Source organism: Corylus avellana, chromosome 7 (assembly GCF_965113065.1).
Source record: "Corylus avellana chromosome 7, dhCorAvel1.hap1.2, whole genome shotgun sequence".
Taxonomy (NCBI): Eukaryota; Viridiplantae; Streptophyta; class Magnoliopsida; order Fagales; family Betulaceae; genus Corylus; species Corylus avellana.
In genome coordinates this window covers 3,514,251-3,530,029 of record NC_142496.1, presented here as the reverse complement: position 1 = coordinate 3,530,029, position 15,779 = coordinate 3,514,251, and the positions used below count along the sequence as shown (strand labels likewise).

Here is a 15,779-nt window from a genome sequence, read left to right as displayed (position 1 = left end):
AGAAACACTGATCTGCTGCCAGTTTCTATTAAGTCCTCTGATTCTTGGCTTTGGAAGGGTATCTTGAAGAATAGAGATATTATTACTCGAAATGCCTGCCGGGTGGCCTATTCGGACTCTGCTCTGAATGTTTGGAACTCTCCTTGGATCCCATCCTTGCCTGGTTTTAAGCCCTCTCCCAACCTTAACCTCACCTCCCTCCCTAATTTTTCCATCTCTGACCTTATCCTACTTGGGAATAGATCTTGGAACACTGATCTGCTTTTTGATCTCTTCACTCCCCCTCTCTGTCCAAGCCATAAAGCATATCTATCCCTCCCCTACCCCCATCCTTGACCGTCTTGTTTGGACCTCCTCTTCCTTTGGCCTTTTCACTATTAAAGCTGCCCATGAATCCTTCTCCTCCCTTTTAGCCCCTTCTTCCACCCCCCTTAACCCTCTGGATTGGATCTCTCTGTGGAGCCTTAAAATTCAGCACCGCCTTAAGCATTTTCTCTAAAAAGTTGTTAGGAACATTCTCCCCACCAGATCAAATATTTTCAAGTTCTCCCATACTGTTTCCGTTGATGAGCTTTTGTGTCCCTTGTGTGATGGTCCAACAGAGACTCTTACTCATATTTTTATGGATTGTCCTTTTGCCAGAGCAGTGTGGAGATACTATATTTGGCCTATTAATATTGCCACTTTTGCTAACCTACCTATGCAAGAATGGGCTAAGACTGTGATTAATCCATTTACCCTTCTTGGCATCCCCAGAAATTATGTCCATGCATGAATTTCAGCTTACTGCTCTAATTATCACCATGGACCACATTTGGATGGCTAGAAATTGTCTTATTTATGGTGGTGCTTATTCGAACCCACAGGTTTGTCATAAAACCATTCTTGTCTTTATTCAAAAGCATTTAAAGGCATGGGCTGATTCTCAGAGCACTCCTCTCCAGTGGTCCCCTCCTCCTCATGGGTCTTTTAAAGTGAATTTTGACGTTGTTGTTTGTCCTAACTTCAGTGTGGCTTCTACAGTTATAATTAGTGATTATGGTTGGATTTTGACTGCCCGTACCCAACAATTACCCACCTTTGAAGCTTCTTTTGGTGAGGCCTCTGTCGCCTTGCTTGCTATCCGCTTGGCAGCTTCTTATAACTGTCCCTCTATTATCGTAGATGGCGACTCTCTCCTCACTATCTTGGCCATCAACCAAGGTTACCTCTTCTCGGATTAGCCTTGTGCTCTTGTGATTGCCGACTGTCGCCAATAGCTCTCCTTTTTCAGTTCTTGGACCGCTTCAAAGGTCTCTAGATGTGCCAATTTTTGGGCACACTCAGTTGCAAAATGGGCCGCCTCCCACTTAGTGTTTGGAAGCATTCCCGATAACTCTCATTTCCTTTCAGCTTTAAGAATTAAGAGTAGCAAAGATCCTCCCTTGTAATTTATTTTTGTGTTTTTTATTTGTCCCCCTTTTCTTTTCCCGAATTTGAATAAATAATAATAATAATAATAATAAAAACTATGACAATTGTGATTGTGATAGTGACCACCATCTAGCAATGATCCTCTCATCCTTTTAAAGTCATCAACTGAGCCAAGCATTTTTTGCTCCAGTTGTTCTGAACTGAGGAAAGCTTTTCCCAACACTGTCCAAAAATGGAGTCTCCACCTTCCTTGTCTCTCTCTCCTCTCTCTATCTCTCTCTCACACGCACACAAAACGCCTTCTCTACGTACGTGCAAATTCTCTAAGTATGTATGATGAAATCCAACGGCTCTCATCTCATCTCTGATTCTGTTTTTTTGCTCTGACTGCAGATGAGGAGCAGGAGCTTTTATTTGTGGTGGACGTAGAAGATCCCGGCCCAGATGAACCCCAAACGAAATTTCGGATACGTGATCTGACAAAGAAATCGGACGCCGGGGTTCCGATACTGAACGGGATCAACGTGGACATACCCAAGGGCGTGATCGTAGGGATCATTGGGCCAAGCGGGAGTGGGAAATCGACGGTGTTGAGGGCATTAAACCGCCTGTGGGAGCCACCTTCGGGTACCGTATTTTTGGACGGCCGTGATATTTGCGATCTCGATGTGCTCAGCCTTCGCCGGAAGGTTGGCATGCTCTTCCAGCTTCCCGCTCTCTTCGAAGGTACCGCTGTCGTTTACTACCATTTCTGTATGCATATCTATCTTTACCAAATTACCATGGATGGGTGTTTTTCTTTTTCAGGCACAGTGGCTGACAACATACGATATGGACCACAATTGAGAGGGAAGAAGCTAAGTGATGAGGAGGTTTACAAGTTGCTAAGGCTTGCAGACCTTGATCCCTCTTTTTCCACCAAGTCTGGCGGTGAGCTCTCTGTGGGTCAAGCTCAAAGGGTGGCTCTGGCTAGGACCCTGGCTAATAAACCAGAGGTAACCCACCTCCCTCTTCGCACTATGATATGTCATATATATATATATATAGAGGATGGATGTGAGCCTGATGATGTGGTGCCAGACCCTGGCTAATAAACCAGAGGTAACCCACCTCCCTCTTCACACTATGATATATCATATATATATATAGAGGATGGATGTGAGTCTGATGATGTGGTCTGTGTTGAAGGTTCTGCTGCTGGACGAGCCAACAAGTGCCTTGGACCCAATATCGACGGAGAACATAGAGGATGTCCTTGTGAATCTGAAGAAGAAACAGGGAATGACAATTATAATTGTCTCTCACAGCATCAAACAAATCCAGAGGATTGCTGATATTGTCTGTCTCCTTGTGGAAGGTGAAATTGTTGAAGTGTTGAAACCTGATAATCTCTCAGAAGCTAAGCATCCTATGGCACAAAGATTTCTTGAGCTCAGCTGATTGTTTTTTATTTTTTTGTTTCTCGAAAGAAGATCATGTCTGTGTACTGTACACATATATATTCCTTTGAAGTTTGTCCATATGTTGTCATGATAGCATTACCATTAAATAAAGCCTCAAACTTTTCTCGATAATGAAAATTCACCAATTGAAAAACATCTTGGTATTTTAATGGAAGTTAATAATATGCTACTTTTGCCACTCCTAGAACCAACTACTTGATCCAACATACAAACTTGCCCTAGTGGAATGCTTTCGGTGGATAGGTTGATGTACATTCCACTGCAACAGCATCCATATTATCGACGTGCCTGATTAAAAACGAAAGTGTATTTAGTTGAAGATTTAAGGTCATAAGTTTGTTAGATGAAGAATGTTCCAAATTTAAGGGCAAGACAGTAATCAATTTGTTGTCATTGAAAACTTGAAAACCTGAAAATTCGGAAAAAAGGTCATGAGCATAATAAAATTTTAGCCTGAAGTTCTTTAGATTTTTCTTTTTCTTTTCATTTTATTATTATTTGAGAGGGAGGGAGGCTTATGCCCTTTCCATGAGTCCAGCTTATGACCAAGCAGAGGAACAAGAAAAACAAAGAAACAAAACAAAACAGGGCATACAAGCAGGTACATGAAAATAACCAGGCAACTTCAACCCAAATACAAAGCAAAAAGGTCAAACATATAGAAAAATATAGCAAATTTGATCATTAACATTCATACCTGCAAAGATGCCAACAGTTGTCAGATTTGCAATCGCCATTGTCTGATATATTAGGTATTCAGTCAAGAAATGACCAAAGGCATAGATGAATGATAAGAAGGTAGCCAAATAAAGTGACTTATTTTCAAGGTTAAATGCACAAAGAAAGCAAAGGGTGCAAGTTAAAAGCGTCCAAACTCCAAATGTTCTTCCATGAACTCCAGTCACTACAAAGAGGGGAAGAAATTGAAGGAAAAAAAAAAAAAAATCATCAGGACCATGTAGAACACATAAACCACAACATGAAATGGAAAAAAAGAAAATTAATATGGCATAAGAACATAGAAAAGAGAAAGGGGGGAAACTATTCATTGCCCTTGCAAGGTCCTGGAACAACTCTACAAGCTAAGAAACTTTGTTCTTGTTATTATAATCGAAATCCAACATTCCACGTCTTTCTCAGTCAATGAACTCAAAATCCACCGTGCTTAATTGATTCATTGCCCTTGTTACAAACCTAATGAATGAAATTTCGTCAAAGTAATCAGCAGTGTTTGATATTGTTTCTCCCTAGACAATCAAATGAATCTTGATTATACAATTGGCAGGAAGGTAATCATCCCTTGTCATCTAGATTTTAACAAATGTAAATGAACGAGGATGTAAAGGGAACATGTTTTGGTAATTAAGAACAGAAATTGGTTAGAAAGAAGTACAAAAAATTTAGAAACGTGGAACTGAAAAAGAGTGCAGACTGACGCATATTTTGACTAAATTTTCTGATCATGCACTTGCAACTCGGCTATCAGACTCAATAGACATCTCCTCATACAAAGGCATTACTCATGCTAATTAGTAATAACAAGGAAATGGGTAAAACCAAATCCTCAACGCAAATACAAAATGCACTTGTCAAAATCCTTACAAACTAAGATATAGTGTCGTCAAGCGTTCAGTTTTCACTGGCTAATCTGCACAGAAAGTAACCAAAAAGGGAAGGCATCATTTAGCTGGCGTTCTCCTACTACTTTTCAGAAAATACAGAGATTTTAGCTTCAGGAAGCACAAAAAAGCACTTCCAATATGCCCTATTAGGCATTAGTTACGGCAAATTTAGACCTCTTAATTATTTTAAATCTCTCTCTCTCCCTTGAGTAATTTTACAAGTATCTCTTAGGTTTCTCTAAGAATGATATGGCTCTTAAAATTACGTACCATTCGATCAAAATTCAATAATGATCAATCATAAGCTCAATGGTGATTTTAAGAGTCACATCATTTTTGAAGGAACACAAAAGTGACACAAAAAGGATTTATAGCATTACTCCTCTCCCTCTCCCTTTCGTTTTTTTGTATTGTTTACTTTATATTAATATTTTAACAAACAGTATCCATATATCACGGAGTTATACAAGAAGATAATATAAAATAATTGAGTAACTCTATTCTTCGTATTTATTTATAGGCAAATTTGGGAATGAAATTTCCTCCTAAACTTATCAATATCTTTACGGGCCTAACTTATGATGCCCTTAAGCATTACCTAATCGCAAGCCGTGGGACTCTTAAATAAGGTCAAAAAAATTTCTTTAACTCAATTTAATTGAGGTGAATTGAACACGTGAGAGTCACGTTATTTAAAGACAGATGCACGTTACATGCTCTATTAAAAATGTACGTACAAATCACATGTTTTAAGGGTAAATGTTAGTTTCTTATTGCCCTCCAAAAGAGAGGGAGAGATTTAAATTATATAGTCATTGAAATTAAATTACAATATCAACAAACACACCTTCCTTTCCAGATGAAGAGGAAAAAAATGATGTCTCTTCTTTCATCATTCAAAATCTTAAACAATAGAACATTCATATAAAAATAAAAAATAAAATAAAAAAATACAAAAACTTCTATAGGAAATATTATATGGTCAATAAACGTGTCATAATAATCATCACGAAGCACGTACGTACTTCAACTGGATCATCATATCACCATCATCAGAAACAATCTTTCGATCGAAAACAGAAGAAAAATGAAGTTAAAAGAAACTTTATGAATTAAATTATCAAAACAAGAACACAATTTCTATGTCTTGAGAGTGTTGAACGCGTCGCACTTGCGCCTCACCTCTCCCTCCAGATCGGTCTTGACACCATAAACGCTAAGCTTCTCCATGGCTTGTGAAAATTCCTCAAAGAAGGCCGTTTGGTTCGAAGCATACAAATCGACGATTGGCTTCGTCTTACGGTGCTTAACAAGTGCATGGTCGGAAGCCAGGAGCCCCAATCCCCTCTGAAGATTCTGGAAGTACATGTTGTCGAACTTGCCAGGTGTCATCACGTCGTTGAAAGCAGACATCGAGTTGTCTTTGGTGTAGTTTGCACAAGTCTTCTTCAACGCCTCTGCAAACTTTGAATACATTTCCGGGTCGGTCGGCAGGGTCTTGTTGTAATGGAAAATCCTGTCGGAGAATTCCTTGCAGTGACTGAATCCAATGGTGTGTGATCCCGTTAGAGCGACCATTTCTTGTACTGTAAACCCTTTTGACATGAACATTTTGATGATTTGGTTAATGGACATGGTCGGTCTTGGAATGTTTCCTTCTACACGTTCTGCTTTCGACTCAAGGCCATCTTTCCGGCCCAGAAGGACTTTGTAGTAAGGGCCGCCGACCATGGTGACAAGGTCGCGTGTAGCTTGAGCAAGGATGTCGGCGCACGAGACGATGCCGGGGCAAGCAAGCTCGAGGGCGGTCTTCACTCGAACAATGAGATCAAACGCATCACCTGTGCAGGGACGGAACTAAAATTTTAGATGTAGAATAAAATATAAAGGTAACTTAATCAATATTTTAACAACCTGAAAGGGAGAGGTTGAGATCAGCGTCGCGCTCGGCCTTGTTGAAGGAATTGGAGGAGATGAGGACGGAGGCGTCGCAGCCGTCAACCACACAATCGTGGAAGAAGGCACGGAGGATGCCTGCGGCGGTGGTGGGGTTGGAGATTTGTTTGGTGGTGACTGCTTCGCGTATGATTCTGTCCAAGTCTGGGCATGTTTTGTTGTAGTAATCGAGGGATAGATTGGCGGATTGTGAGAAGGGAATGGAGAGGAAGAGGAGGAAAAGTAAAGGGAAAGCCATGGTGAAAGAAAGTGAGAGGAAGAAGGGTGTGGAGACCACCTGCTTCCTCTACGTTTCCTAAACGGATGGAGGAAAGAGAAAGCGGATGTAAAGTATAAGTTTCAGTAAAAAATGATGTGGTGAGCGTTGTGGATGGGAGAGGTTTCAGGGGAAGGTTAATTTGTTATGCTGTTGTTGTTGTGTTGAGAGAGAAACAGAGCCAGAGGAAGAGATAGAGTGGGGAGGCTCTGCTATATTTGCATGGTTTTAGTGGTTTTGATCGTGGAATGCGCTGGACCAGCGATGGGATATGCTATATTTGCATTAATTGCATGGCTTTGCGTTGTCAATTGGTCTCTCTGTGACTGAATTTTATATTGAACTCCATGGATGGAAAATCTAGGAAACGGAAACGGAAACAGAGTAACGCTCATGTTATCCAACAGCCTCAGTTTCAGGGCGGTCGGGACTGCCCCGACCGGCGAGTTGTCGGAAGATCTGAACATCCTTTACAAAGCACTCGGTGGAGTCGCTCAACTCGTTCTGCAGAACCGCCTCGAGCGGAACGACGCCGGATAGGAAAGTAACGAAGGAGTTGGCTGCCCAGAAGGGAGCGAAGATGGATAATTAGCAAATAGAAGAAGAACCCGGAGAGCCCTCCGTCGTGGCCCACCGCCCAAAAAGGTTGCACGTAGGAGGAACGGCGGTAGGCGTTGTAAGCTATCTCCCTGATGAAGATGCAACGCCGTCGGAGGAAAACCGGGAGGGAATTACATTTTTGCCCGTGAAGATATTGATCAGTTTAGGAGGAAATTACACTCCCAAATTTGCCTCAAATTCAATTAATATCCAAATTATGTGCCGGGTTCTAGCGTTACATTAATTTTGTGTTAAATTTGTATCAAATTTATAAGTCGTGTTAAAAATTGTCATTAATAGATTGTGTTATTTAGAGGAGGACATATGCGTCGGGCCTCTGCTAGACTACAACCCTAAGAGCACTAGCAGCAAATGGCCAAATGCCCTATATGTCATTCCATTCCTTTATGTTTAGGAAAAATTTCAAAAAAATCACAAAAACCTGCTTACATCAGATTTTTTACATTTAACCAATCTTTAAGGGTTGTTACAGTGTTTCTCAATGCGTAGAGAACCAAAAGTGGTTCCCTATATATTATTTTAATATAAACATTTCTCTTTCCTCTCTCCTCTTTTATCTTTTTGTCGAGATTGTGTTGAGATTTTGTGAAAAAAGTGAGGGTAAGTTGGAAACTTGTATTTTGTAAAGAAATAATATTTTATTGGTATAGGGAAAGGTAATGAAAGTTAGTGCGAAATATATTTTCATTAGAAAGCAAAAAGTAGTTTTGTGTCCTAAACTTAAGGAAAATTAGAGGAAAGTTGTTACTAGTACTCTAAGGAAGATAAGAAAATGACTAGTTGGAGGTGTATTGACCCATATGGGCTCAAGGCTGGTCATCATGGGTGGCCTTTCCTTCTGACCACCTCTCGGGCCTTAGGCGAGGTCTTGGGCTGGTTAACCTCGTCCTTTGAGGGTTCTCTTAATTCTCTTGGTCCAACCATAAAAATTTTCTTTGTTGAGCGTTTCGATCGGATGGGTGTAGGCCCCTTGGGTTTGTCTAGGTTCTAGACTCGGCCACCATGGATGGCCTTTCCTTTTGATTTGATAAAGAGGTCCATTTAGTGTACTTAAGAGGGCATAATTGTCCAAAAAAATTTGTTCAAAATTAACAATTATATTCTAGAGGCCTGTTTGAGATTACGTTTAAAGGCCTAAAAGTGCTTTTAACACTCAAAAAGTTCGTTTGAAGAAAAAAGTACTCGTTTGGTAAAAAAAAGTAAAAGCATTTTTAAAGATCTAAAAAGCCTAAAAATAATTCAAACGCACTTTTAACAAAAATTTAAAAATGAAACTTTTACTCAAAAACTCTTTTTAACTTAAAAACTCTATTTTTTAAACATAATTCCAAACAAGCTCTAAACACAATTGTTTTCCTTCTCCTTAGCCTTAGGGAATGTCTTGAGCTGATAAACCTGGTCCCTCCGTTATCTGCTTTCATAACTGCGCGCATTTCTGTTTGGGTAGATGAGTTTGGAAAGACATGTGGCGAGTTGCCGTGGAAACCTTTTTTTTTTTTTTTTTTTACTTTTTTGGTAGTCTAATCTGGAAACTTGTCCACCAACATTTCTCTCTTTTGACTAACAAGTACGAGTCGTTGGTATAAATGCCCTTGCTTTACATGCTTATTTACATAATGTTTGATAACTTGTATGAGAAGTATTAAAAAACCATACAAATGAATTCATAAAATTTTTTAAATTGACGTGATAAGAGTTTTTAAATTAAAAAAAATTATAATTTTCTCTCATTTGTCTGCGACTTACGATCTGTCACATCAATTTTAATATTGAGTTTATTTGTTTAACTCCCTAACATTTTTCAACTCGTACAGAGCAAAAATAACAAAAAAAAAAGCATAGAAAGAAAGCTGTTTCTCATTCACGTGAGCCAGACAAATTTCCTTTAACACTGTTCATGTACAATTTTCTCACAATATATATATATATATATATATATATATATATATATTGTCTAGACTGGTCAATATCATTTACTATTATTTAAATAAAAACTATAAAATAAATTTTTCCACTTTTCAATACAAAAACAAATTCTTTGCTAAACAAGGCCTATATTCACGTTAAAAATAACTGTAAAAGTAGTTTCAGATTCATAAATAGTGTTAAAGTAAATAATTTTTTTTTTTCCTACTTGAATTTTGTTGACCTACAAAGAAATAATTTTCAATTTTTATTTTTTTATTTTTTTTATTTTTTAATTTATCTTGTCTAGACAATTTTGAACTCTTGGTAAAATTAATATCTCATGCTCCCAAGTTGCAAGTATCCAACCAATAAAAGTTCGTATAATAAATATTTGATAAAAAAAAAAAAAAAACTTTTTAACATGTTTTATTGAAGGAAAATGGTAGATGTTCTTCTAGTGTTCTTTTGGTATCCGTTCAAGTTTCAACTGTGATGTGGCATTTAAAATCACCGAAAAAACACTAGAAGAACACCTAGCATTTCCTTTTATTAAATGCTTATACAATTTTAAAAAGTAACAATTTCAAATACGTAATTTTTAAAAACGCACTTATTGTAATTGCAATTCCAAATAAATTTTAAAAATTTTGAAAAGTTTAATTTTTTGAGAAATAATATAAACCACCAATGACCTCTGCCAAAAAGGACCAGAAAGAAAAAGACCGTTGTACTATTCTTCGATAGACTTACCGTTAGCAACTACCCAATAATGATGCTCAAATAATATATATGTATGGTGTAGTTTAGCTAACTTCAGGGAATCCCAATTCAACTTCTGGAATTAATATTTCTGCAATTATATATATTTCCTCTTTTGGTGCGCCATAAAATTAATATGGCAAAAAAAACAAGAGTTTTGCTTCAACCTTGCTGGATGGGTTTAATTCTACTTCTTCTATCGGCTTTCTTAGTCGTAGCCACCTCAAAGATCATCACCACCCTACCGGGATACTCCGGCAAGCTTCCCTTCAAGCTTGAAACCGGGTCAGTAATTCCTTTTTTTTTACTAAGAATAATTTTACGGATATTTTTGTGTTAGGTATTTTAGTAATTTGTTGTTCAAATTGCTATAAATTACTGCTACACAGGTGAATTTCATATGGGTTGTGTCACAATTGCTAGAGATTCTTTGATAAGGATTCACTGCAATTTCCCTGCCCAAACTGTTTGAGTCCATATGAAATTCACCTGCCTGAATAGAAGGTTAGACGGTTAAAAAAAAAAAACATTTGTTTCTGTGTGGAAGATTTAAAAAACTTTGTGCTCTCTTTCCAACAGGTTGTTTAAAATTTTATTATCTTAAAAAATTGTCAATGGCTTTTGTGTTGTGTTGAAATTTTGGGGATCGTAGATATATTGGTGTAGGAGAGAACGAGACGGTGCAGCTTTTCTACTACTTTGTTGAATCTCAAAGGAGTCCTTCGCGAGACCCTCTCCTGATTTTGATCCCTGCAGGCCCCGGTTGCTCTGGTCTCGACAGTTTAATGTTTGAGACTGGTATGCTTTTCATTTTTATTCATTTTAGGGAAAATGGGTATATACGTATATTATATAAATTTGATTACCTGTTATATGATTATTAACCGCTTTGATCAATTTTTAAAACTGCTAACCGCAACTTGCTTAAGCGGTTATTTAGTTGTTCTTATGGATGAAGATTCCTTATAGTTAGGTAGCTCAAATTTTTGTGGAATTCGAGCAGAGGGACAGTGGGGTCCACCTGCCCTAAGTAGTCTAAAGTATCAAGTGCAATGAAGCAAGTGGGCCCCACAACTCCAATCTATTAAGGGAGGGTAATGATAAACACAACGCTGGCGTGCATGTGTTTATCATTACTCATTAAGGAAAATGCTAAAATGTAATCATTTCCCTACCTTTAGCCCATTAAAAGCTGATGTGGCAGACCGCTTTTATTATTAAATTTTTTTGAATTTTTAAATCAAAATTAAAACAATAAAAAACTAGGGGTGGCTTCGTGTCCGGCCACCCCAGTTCTGGCTAGGGGTGGCTTCGTCTAGGGTGGCCGAAGCCATCCTTAGGCCCTTGGGGGTGGTCTGGCCACCCCAAAGGGGCAAAAGAAATTATTATTATTATTATTTTGATTTGGCCCTTGGGGGTGGTTCGGCCATTCAGCCACCGTCAATGGGTGGTTGGAGGTGGCCGAAGCCACCCCATGGCCCTTGGGGGTTGGACCACCCCAATGGTGAAGTCACCCCTAGCCAGAACTGGGGTGGTTGGCCACCCCTTGCAACCTCTTTTTAGTTTTTTATTGTTTTAATTTTGATTTAAAAAATAAAAAATTTTAATAATAAAATAATAAAAGTGGCCTGTCACATTAGCTTTTGAGGAACCAAATGTGCAAAAATGATTGCATTCTAGCATTTCTCATCTATTAAGTTGTCCTAATTTCTGTAAAATTTGAAAAAGCTACTAAATATTAATTATCCATAAAAGTTTAAGTTAGTAGAAAATAATAAATTTAATCCTTTAAATAATAGTTGAACATAAACAAGCAGCCTAATTTTCATTTTATACCTAACTATTATGCAGGCCCTTTAGCTTTCAAAATTGGAGATTACAATGGAAGCCTACCAACACTTCATGATAACCCATGGGCATGGACGCAGGTGTTTTCATGACAACTACTTTAGATTTATTTATTTATTTTTCATTTTAATGAAATGTGATTATTATGATTTTCAGGGCCTCAACATCATATATTTGGATGCACCCGTTGGTACTGGGTTCTCTTATTCAGAAAGTTATAACGGCTATATTATGGACGACTATAAACATGTGGCACAAGTCTACGAATTTCTTCAAAAGGTGCGAGACAATGTGGAAAAATAATAGATTCGTTAAGAGCTAGCATATGTTTGGTATTTCAAATTTTATGCAGTGGTTCATGTGTTTAAATTTGTTTAACTAATTTCAAATTTCATATATGCTCGCAGTGGCTGAGAGAATACCCTCAGTTTCTGAAAAATGATTTATATGTTGTTGGTGAATCCTACGGTTGCTTGATTGTTCCGATGGTTGTGCAAAAGATAGTGATAGGTAATATAAGTTAATTGCAACCCAAAACTTACTTAACTGAGCATCTTCTCTTTAATCTTTTTGTTTTAAACCAATTAGCATGACGTGGTAATTCATGTAACCTGTCATGTCAACCACAAACAAATTTAATAGTTTAACGGCTGACGTGATGAGTGTCGTGTGGACTTACAAACTGACGTGGTAGTTCACGTGATACTACCTATTTCAGTCACAATAAAATGTAATTATTTAGTAGCTGGCGTGATAAGCATTACACAAGTTGTAAGAAACTTGTAATAAAAGTTGTAATAACCCGTTCTAGAATTTGCTAAGTACAGCTTTAAAATTGGCATTTGATTTGATAATGGTGTTGCAGGAAACGAAGCTGGAAGTGTGCCAATGATTAATCTAAAGGTAGAGGAACTAACTATATTTTCTCAATCAAAATATAGTGTAAGCATATTATAATTCTGAATTTTCAAAGTTGGGTTGCTTAAATATTGTTCAACTTTTATCAGGGCTATGTGATTGGAGGTCCAGCGACAGATTCATTCATTGACACCAATGCAAAAATCCCATATGCCCATAGGTTGACTCTCATATCAGATCAACTCTATGAGGTAATTTGGCTTTTAACAAGTATTTTCTTCTTGTTTTATTCTACTAAATTTTTGGTACAAATTTTCTTAGCTCTAATAGACTTCTTCTGGTAAATGTATTTGATTCTAAACTCCTTTACATTTTATAATTTGTAGTCAGCAAAAACGAGTTGCAACGGCAATTATGTTAATGTAGATTCTGACAATTATCAATGCTCCTCAGACATTGATGCTATCGACAAGGTTAGAAGATCAAATATATTGTCTTTTTTTAGAGGTATTTCATCATCAAAACTTCTAATAAGCACTGACAATTGGGTGATCATTTCAATTTGCAGCTGATAGGCAACATAAACCCACTAAACATTTTGGAGCCAAATTGTGTCAGTGTATCCCCAGAACCAAATGAAGACGTAGAGTTGGTCCAAAGATATCTCTCAGAAAAGTCTAGCTCTGCCTTGTGGTGTCGGGTAAACACCTCTCTCTCTCTCTCTCTCTCTCGTTTGGCCCTACCTCGAGTGAAAAAGTCACTGGAAATTTTTTGTTCAAAAATTAACAGTGAAAATTGTAAGATTGAGGGAGAACTCCAATTCTCTTTTTAATGGAGGCAATCTTCACTTTTAATTTCTATGCAGGATGATCTCCAGTAACTGTTACACCCGAGATAAGCCAAACTAGTCTCTCTATGTGTGGAATTTTTTTTTTTTTTGGATGAATGTGTGGGATATTGTATCAACAAGCAATATTATTTCATTTGAAAGAAGTTGAAGAAACTAGGGAAAAATTCAGTTTACCCTCCTAAAGTTTCAGGAGTTTTTTAATTTTAATCCTAAAGTTCAAAAATTGGCAATCTACCCCCTGAAATTTCAAAAATTGGCAATTTAAACCTTCTGTTTAATTTTTCCGTTAAATTTGACGGAAATTTTTTTAAAAAAGCGTGAGGGTAATGATGTAATTTCATAGATTTCCGTCTATTTTGACGGAAAAATTAAATGGAGGGTTTAAATTGCCAATTTTTGAAACTTCAGGGGGGTAGATTGCCATTTTTTGAACTTTAGGGTTAAAATTAAAAAATTCCTAAAATTTCAAGAGGGTAAACTGCATTTTCCCCAAGAAACTAACATAATGGTTCAACTTTTATCAGAGTTATGACAACATGCTCTGCTACGTGTGGGCGAATAAGAAAGTTGTCCAAGAAGCTCTTGGTGTTCGAAAGGTATCCGCGTTATATCATATATAAAAAATGAGTAATATTATTTAGTATACAGATATACTACTGCTATATAATTCGGATAACGCAGTAATAAAAATCAGTTTTTAGATCAACAATGGCTTCTAAAAAGAAAAATTAATTGCTGATTTACACTGTCACATCATGCTATACGACATTTATATATCAGTTTACTAAATAGCATCTCTTTTGTAATATCCCGTCAAAACATATAATTACGATCGAAGAAATTTCTGTTTTCGCAGGGGACAAAAACCTTTTGGCAATACTGTAATTCCACCTTAGCTTATACTCAGACAGTCACCAGTGTTGTTGATTATCATCAAAATCTCACCAACGCTGACCTAAGAGCTCTCATATACAGGTAAAATCTTAGCAGCTCTCGATTTTCCTTGTTCATGGTGACATGCCTTGAAAAAAAATGCAGTCAAACTTTTCAATAATATGCAGAATTGACAAAATGTTTTAGTCATTAAGCAGATCAAAATTGGCTTCATTTCTTAATATCTAAGGCAATAGACTCAGCAACTTTTGAACATGAAAACTCTTTAAAATGTTTTTGACTCTAAGTATAACCTATTTTCACAGATCTTAGGGAGTTCTTCACACGGAAAGAAAAAGTTGAAACCTTTTTCATCTTTATTTGTGCTTGTTTACTTTTTTTGTTCTGGGGAAATTTCAGTTATATATCTGCAGGAATCAGTACAAGCAAAAGCTAAGTTAGCAACAATATTTCTGGCTAACACAATGCTTTGATTTCAACAGTGGTGATCATGACATGTCTGTTCCAAACATTGGCACACAAGAATGGATAAGGTCTCTCAATTTGACCGTTGATGAAAGCTGGAGAGTATGGTCTGTTGATGGTCAAACTGCAGGGTGGGTTTCGAGTTGCTAATCCCTCATAATCCCCCCTTACCCTTTTTATCAGCTCAAGTTTTTGAAATAAGTAGTGATTTAATGTGGTATCAAAGCAAATGAAATTTGCTCTTTTCTATAAGTTTAAGCTTTTGGGATTGACATAAGTAGCCTGAAATATGTTGTATTTGTCATGGACTTGCAGGTACACAAAGAAGTTGTTTAATGATAAATTCACTTTGATATATGCGACTGTGAAGGCAATAAAAATCCTCCCCTTGGTTGCTCAAATCTAAATCATGTCTACAAGTGCAAACCTAAACTAAGTTTGACATATTCTTTTTCCTTGTTCAGGGAGGAGCCCACTTGGCTGCATCAAACAAGATCAAGGAGTGTGCTGCCATGATAGATAGATGGATGGCTTATTTCCCTCTTTAGGTGTGATTCATCCAAATTTATTTGGTTATTTGCCACTTAAAAAGTGATTGCAGAACAAAGAAACTCTTAAAAGTCTCACTTTTATCTCACTTAGTGTTATCTTTTCCTTATTCCTATCTTTTAGTTGTTTTATTTGTTGTTCAGTTCTAGCTAGTTTAAGTCAAACTCCATTAATGAAAGTATTCCAATTTATGATGTTGTTTGAGATGGATTTCTCTGAGATTGCCATTTTTCCAGCAGATTTCTATTTTATGCTATTGTTCTGTTTTTCTCCTTCGTCACATGGGCTGTGGGCTGTAGCTGATTTGCATTTTCTTG

The 15,779-nt window shown here is 37.2% G+C and overlaps 3 protein-coding genes across 4 annotated transcripts; 2 read left to right on the top strand and 1 right to left on the bottom strand.

Moving 5' to 3' along the window:
- The first annotated feature begins 1,568 nt into the window (after window positions 1-1,568).
- On the top strand, window positions 1,569-2,933 carry LOC132184693 (ABC transporter I family member 17). Its single transcript, XM_088518102.1, has 4 exons — window positions 1,569-1,721; window positions 1,807-2,139; window positions 2,221-2,408; window positions 2,602-2,933. The coding sequence occupies exons 1-4, from the start codon at window positions 1,646-1,648 to the stop codon at window positions 2,851-2,853; spliced, it is 849 nt and encodes a 282-aa protein (XP_088374228.1). The 5' UTR covers window positions 1,569-1,645; the 3' UTR covers window positions 2,854-2,933.
- A 2,705-nt stretch (window positions 2,934-5,638) lies between these two features.
- LOC132184936 (peroxidase 65-like) lies at window positions 5,639-6,717 on the bottom strand. Its single transcript, XM_059598728.2, has 2 exons — window positions 6,413-6,717; window positions 5,639-6,339 (listed from the first exon to the last, which is right to left on the bottom strand). Exons 1-2 carry the CDS (start codon window positions 6,690-6,692, stop codon window positions 5,639-5,641), a joined length of 981 nt encoding a protein of 326 aa, XP_059454711.2. The 5' UTR covers window positions 6,693-6,717.
- Window positions 6,718-10,116: 3,399 nt separating this feature from the next.
- Window positions 10,117-15,642, top strand: LOC132184130 (serine carboxypeptidase-like 18). Of its 2 annotated transcripts, XM_059597642.2 has the most exons (14): window positions 10,117-10,283; window positions 10,651-10,796; window positions 11,850-11,926; window positions 12,003-12,125; window positions 12,254-12,356; window positions 12,712-12,749; window positions 12,854-12,955; window positions 13,091-13,177; window positions 13,273-13,404; window positions 14,079-14,150; window positions 14,411-14,529; window positions 14,931-15,044; window positions 15,229-15,283; window positions 15,378-15,642. In XM_059597642.2, the coding sequence occupies exons 1-14, from the start codon at window positions 10,135-10,137 to the stop codon at window positions 15,459-15,461; spliced, it is 1,401 nt and encodes a 466-aa protein (XP_059453625.1). In that variant the 5' UTR covers window positions 10,117-10,134; the 3' UTR covers window positions 15,462-15,642. The 2 variants fall into 2 exon arrangements, with proteins under 2 accessions (XP_059453625.1, XP_059453626.1); XM_059597643.2 differs by lacking the exon at window positions 14,079-14,150.
- The last annotated feature ends 137 nt before the right edge of the window (window positions 15,643-15,779 follow it).

Excerpts from the sequence above, each read along its gene's own strand:
- LOC132184936 (XM_059598728.2), bottom strand. The coding sequence starts at position 6,692 with ATGGCTTTCCCTTTACTTTTCCTCCTCTTCCTCTCCATTCCCTTCTCA. Across the intron at positions 6,340-6,412 it reads TCTCAACCTCTCCCTTTCAG|GTGATGCGTTTGATCTCATT; the intron begins GTTGTTAAAATA and ends GTCCCTGCACAG.
- LOC132184130 (XM_059597642.2), top strand. The coding sequence starts at position 10,135 with ATGGCAAAAAAAACAAGAGTTTTGCTTCAACCTTGCTGGATGGGTTTA. Across the intron at positions 12,126-12,253 it reads TCTACGAATTTCTTCAAAAG|TGGCTGAGAGAATACCCTCA; the intron begins GTGCGAGACAAT and ends ATATGCTCGCAG. Across the intron at positions 12,357-12,711 it reads TGTGCAAAAGATAGTGATAG|GAAACGAAGCTGGAAGTGTG; the intron begins GTAATATAAGTT and ends ATGGTGTTGCAG.
- LOC132184693 (XM_088518102.1), top strand. The coding sequence starts at position 1,646 with ATGGAGTCTCCACCTTCCTTGTCTCTCTCTCCTCTCTCTATCTCTCTC. Across the intron at positions 2,140-2,220 it reads GCTTCCCGCTCTCTTCGAAG|GCACAGTGGCTGACAACATA; the intron begins GTACCGCTGTCG and ends TTTCTTTTTCAG. Across the intron at positions 2,409-2,601 it reads CCCTGGCTAATAAACCAGAG|GTTCTGCTGCTGGACGAGCC; the intron begins GTAACCCACCTC and ends TCTGTGTTGAAG.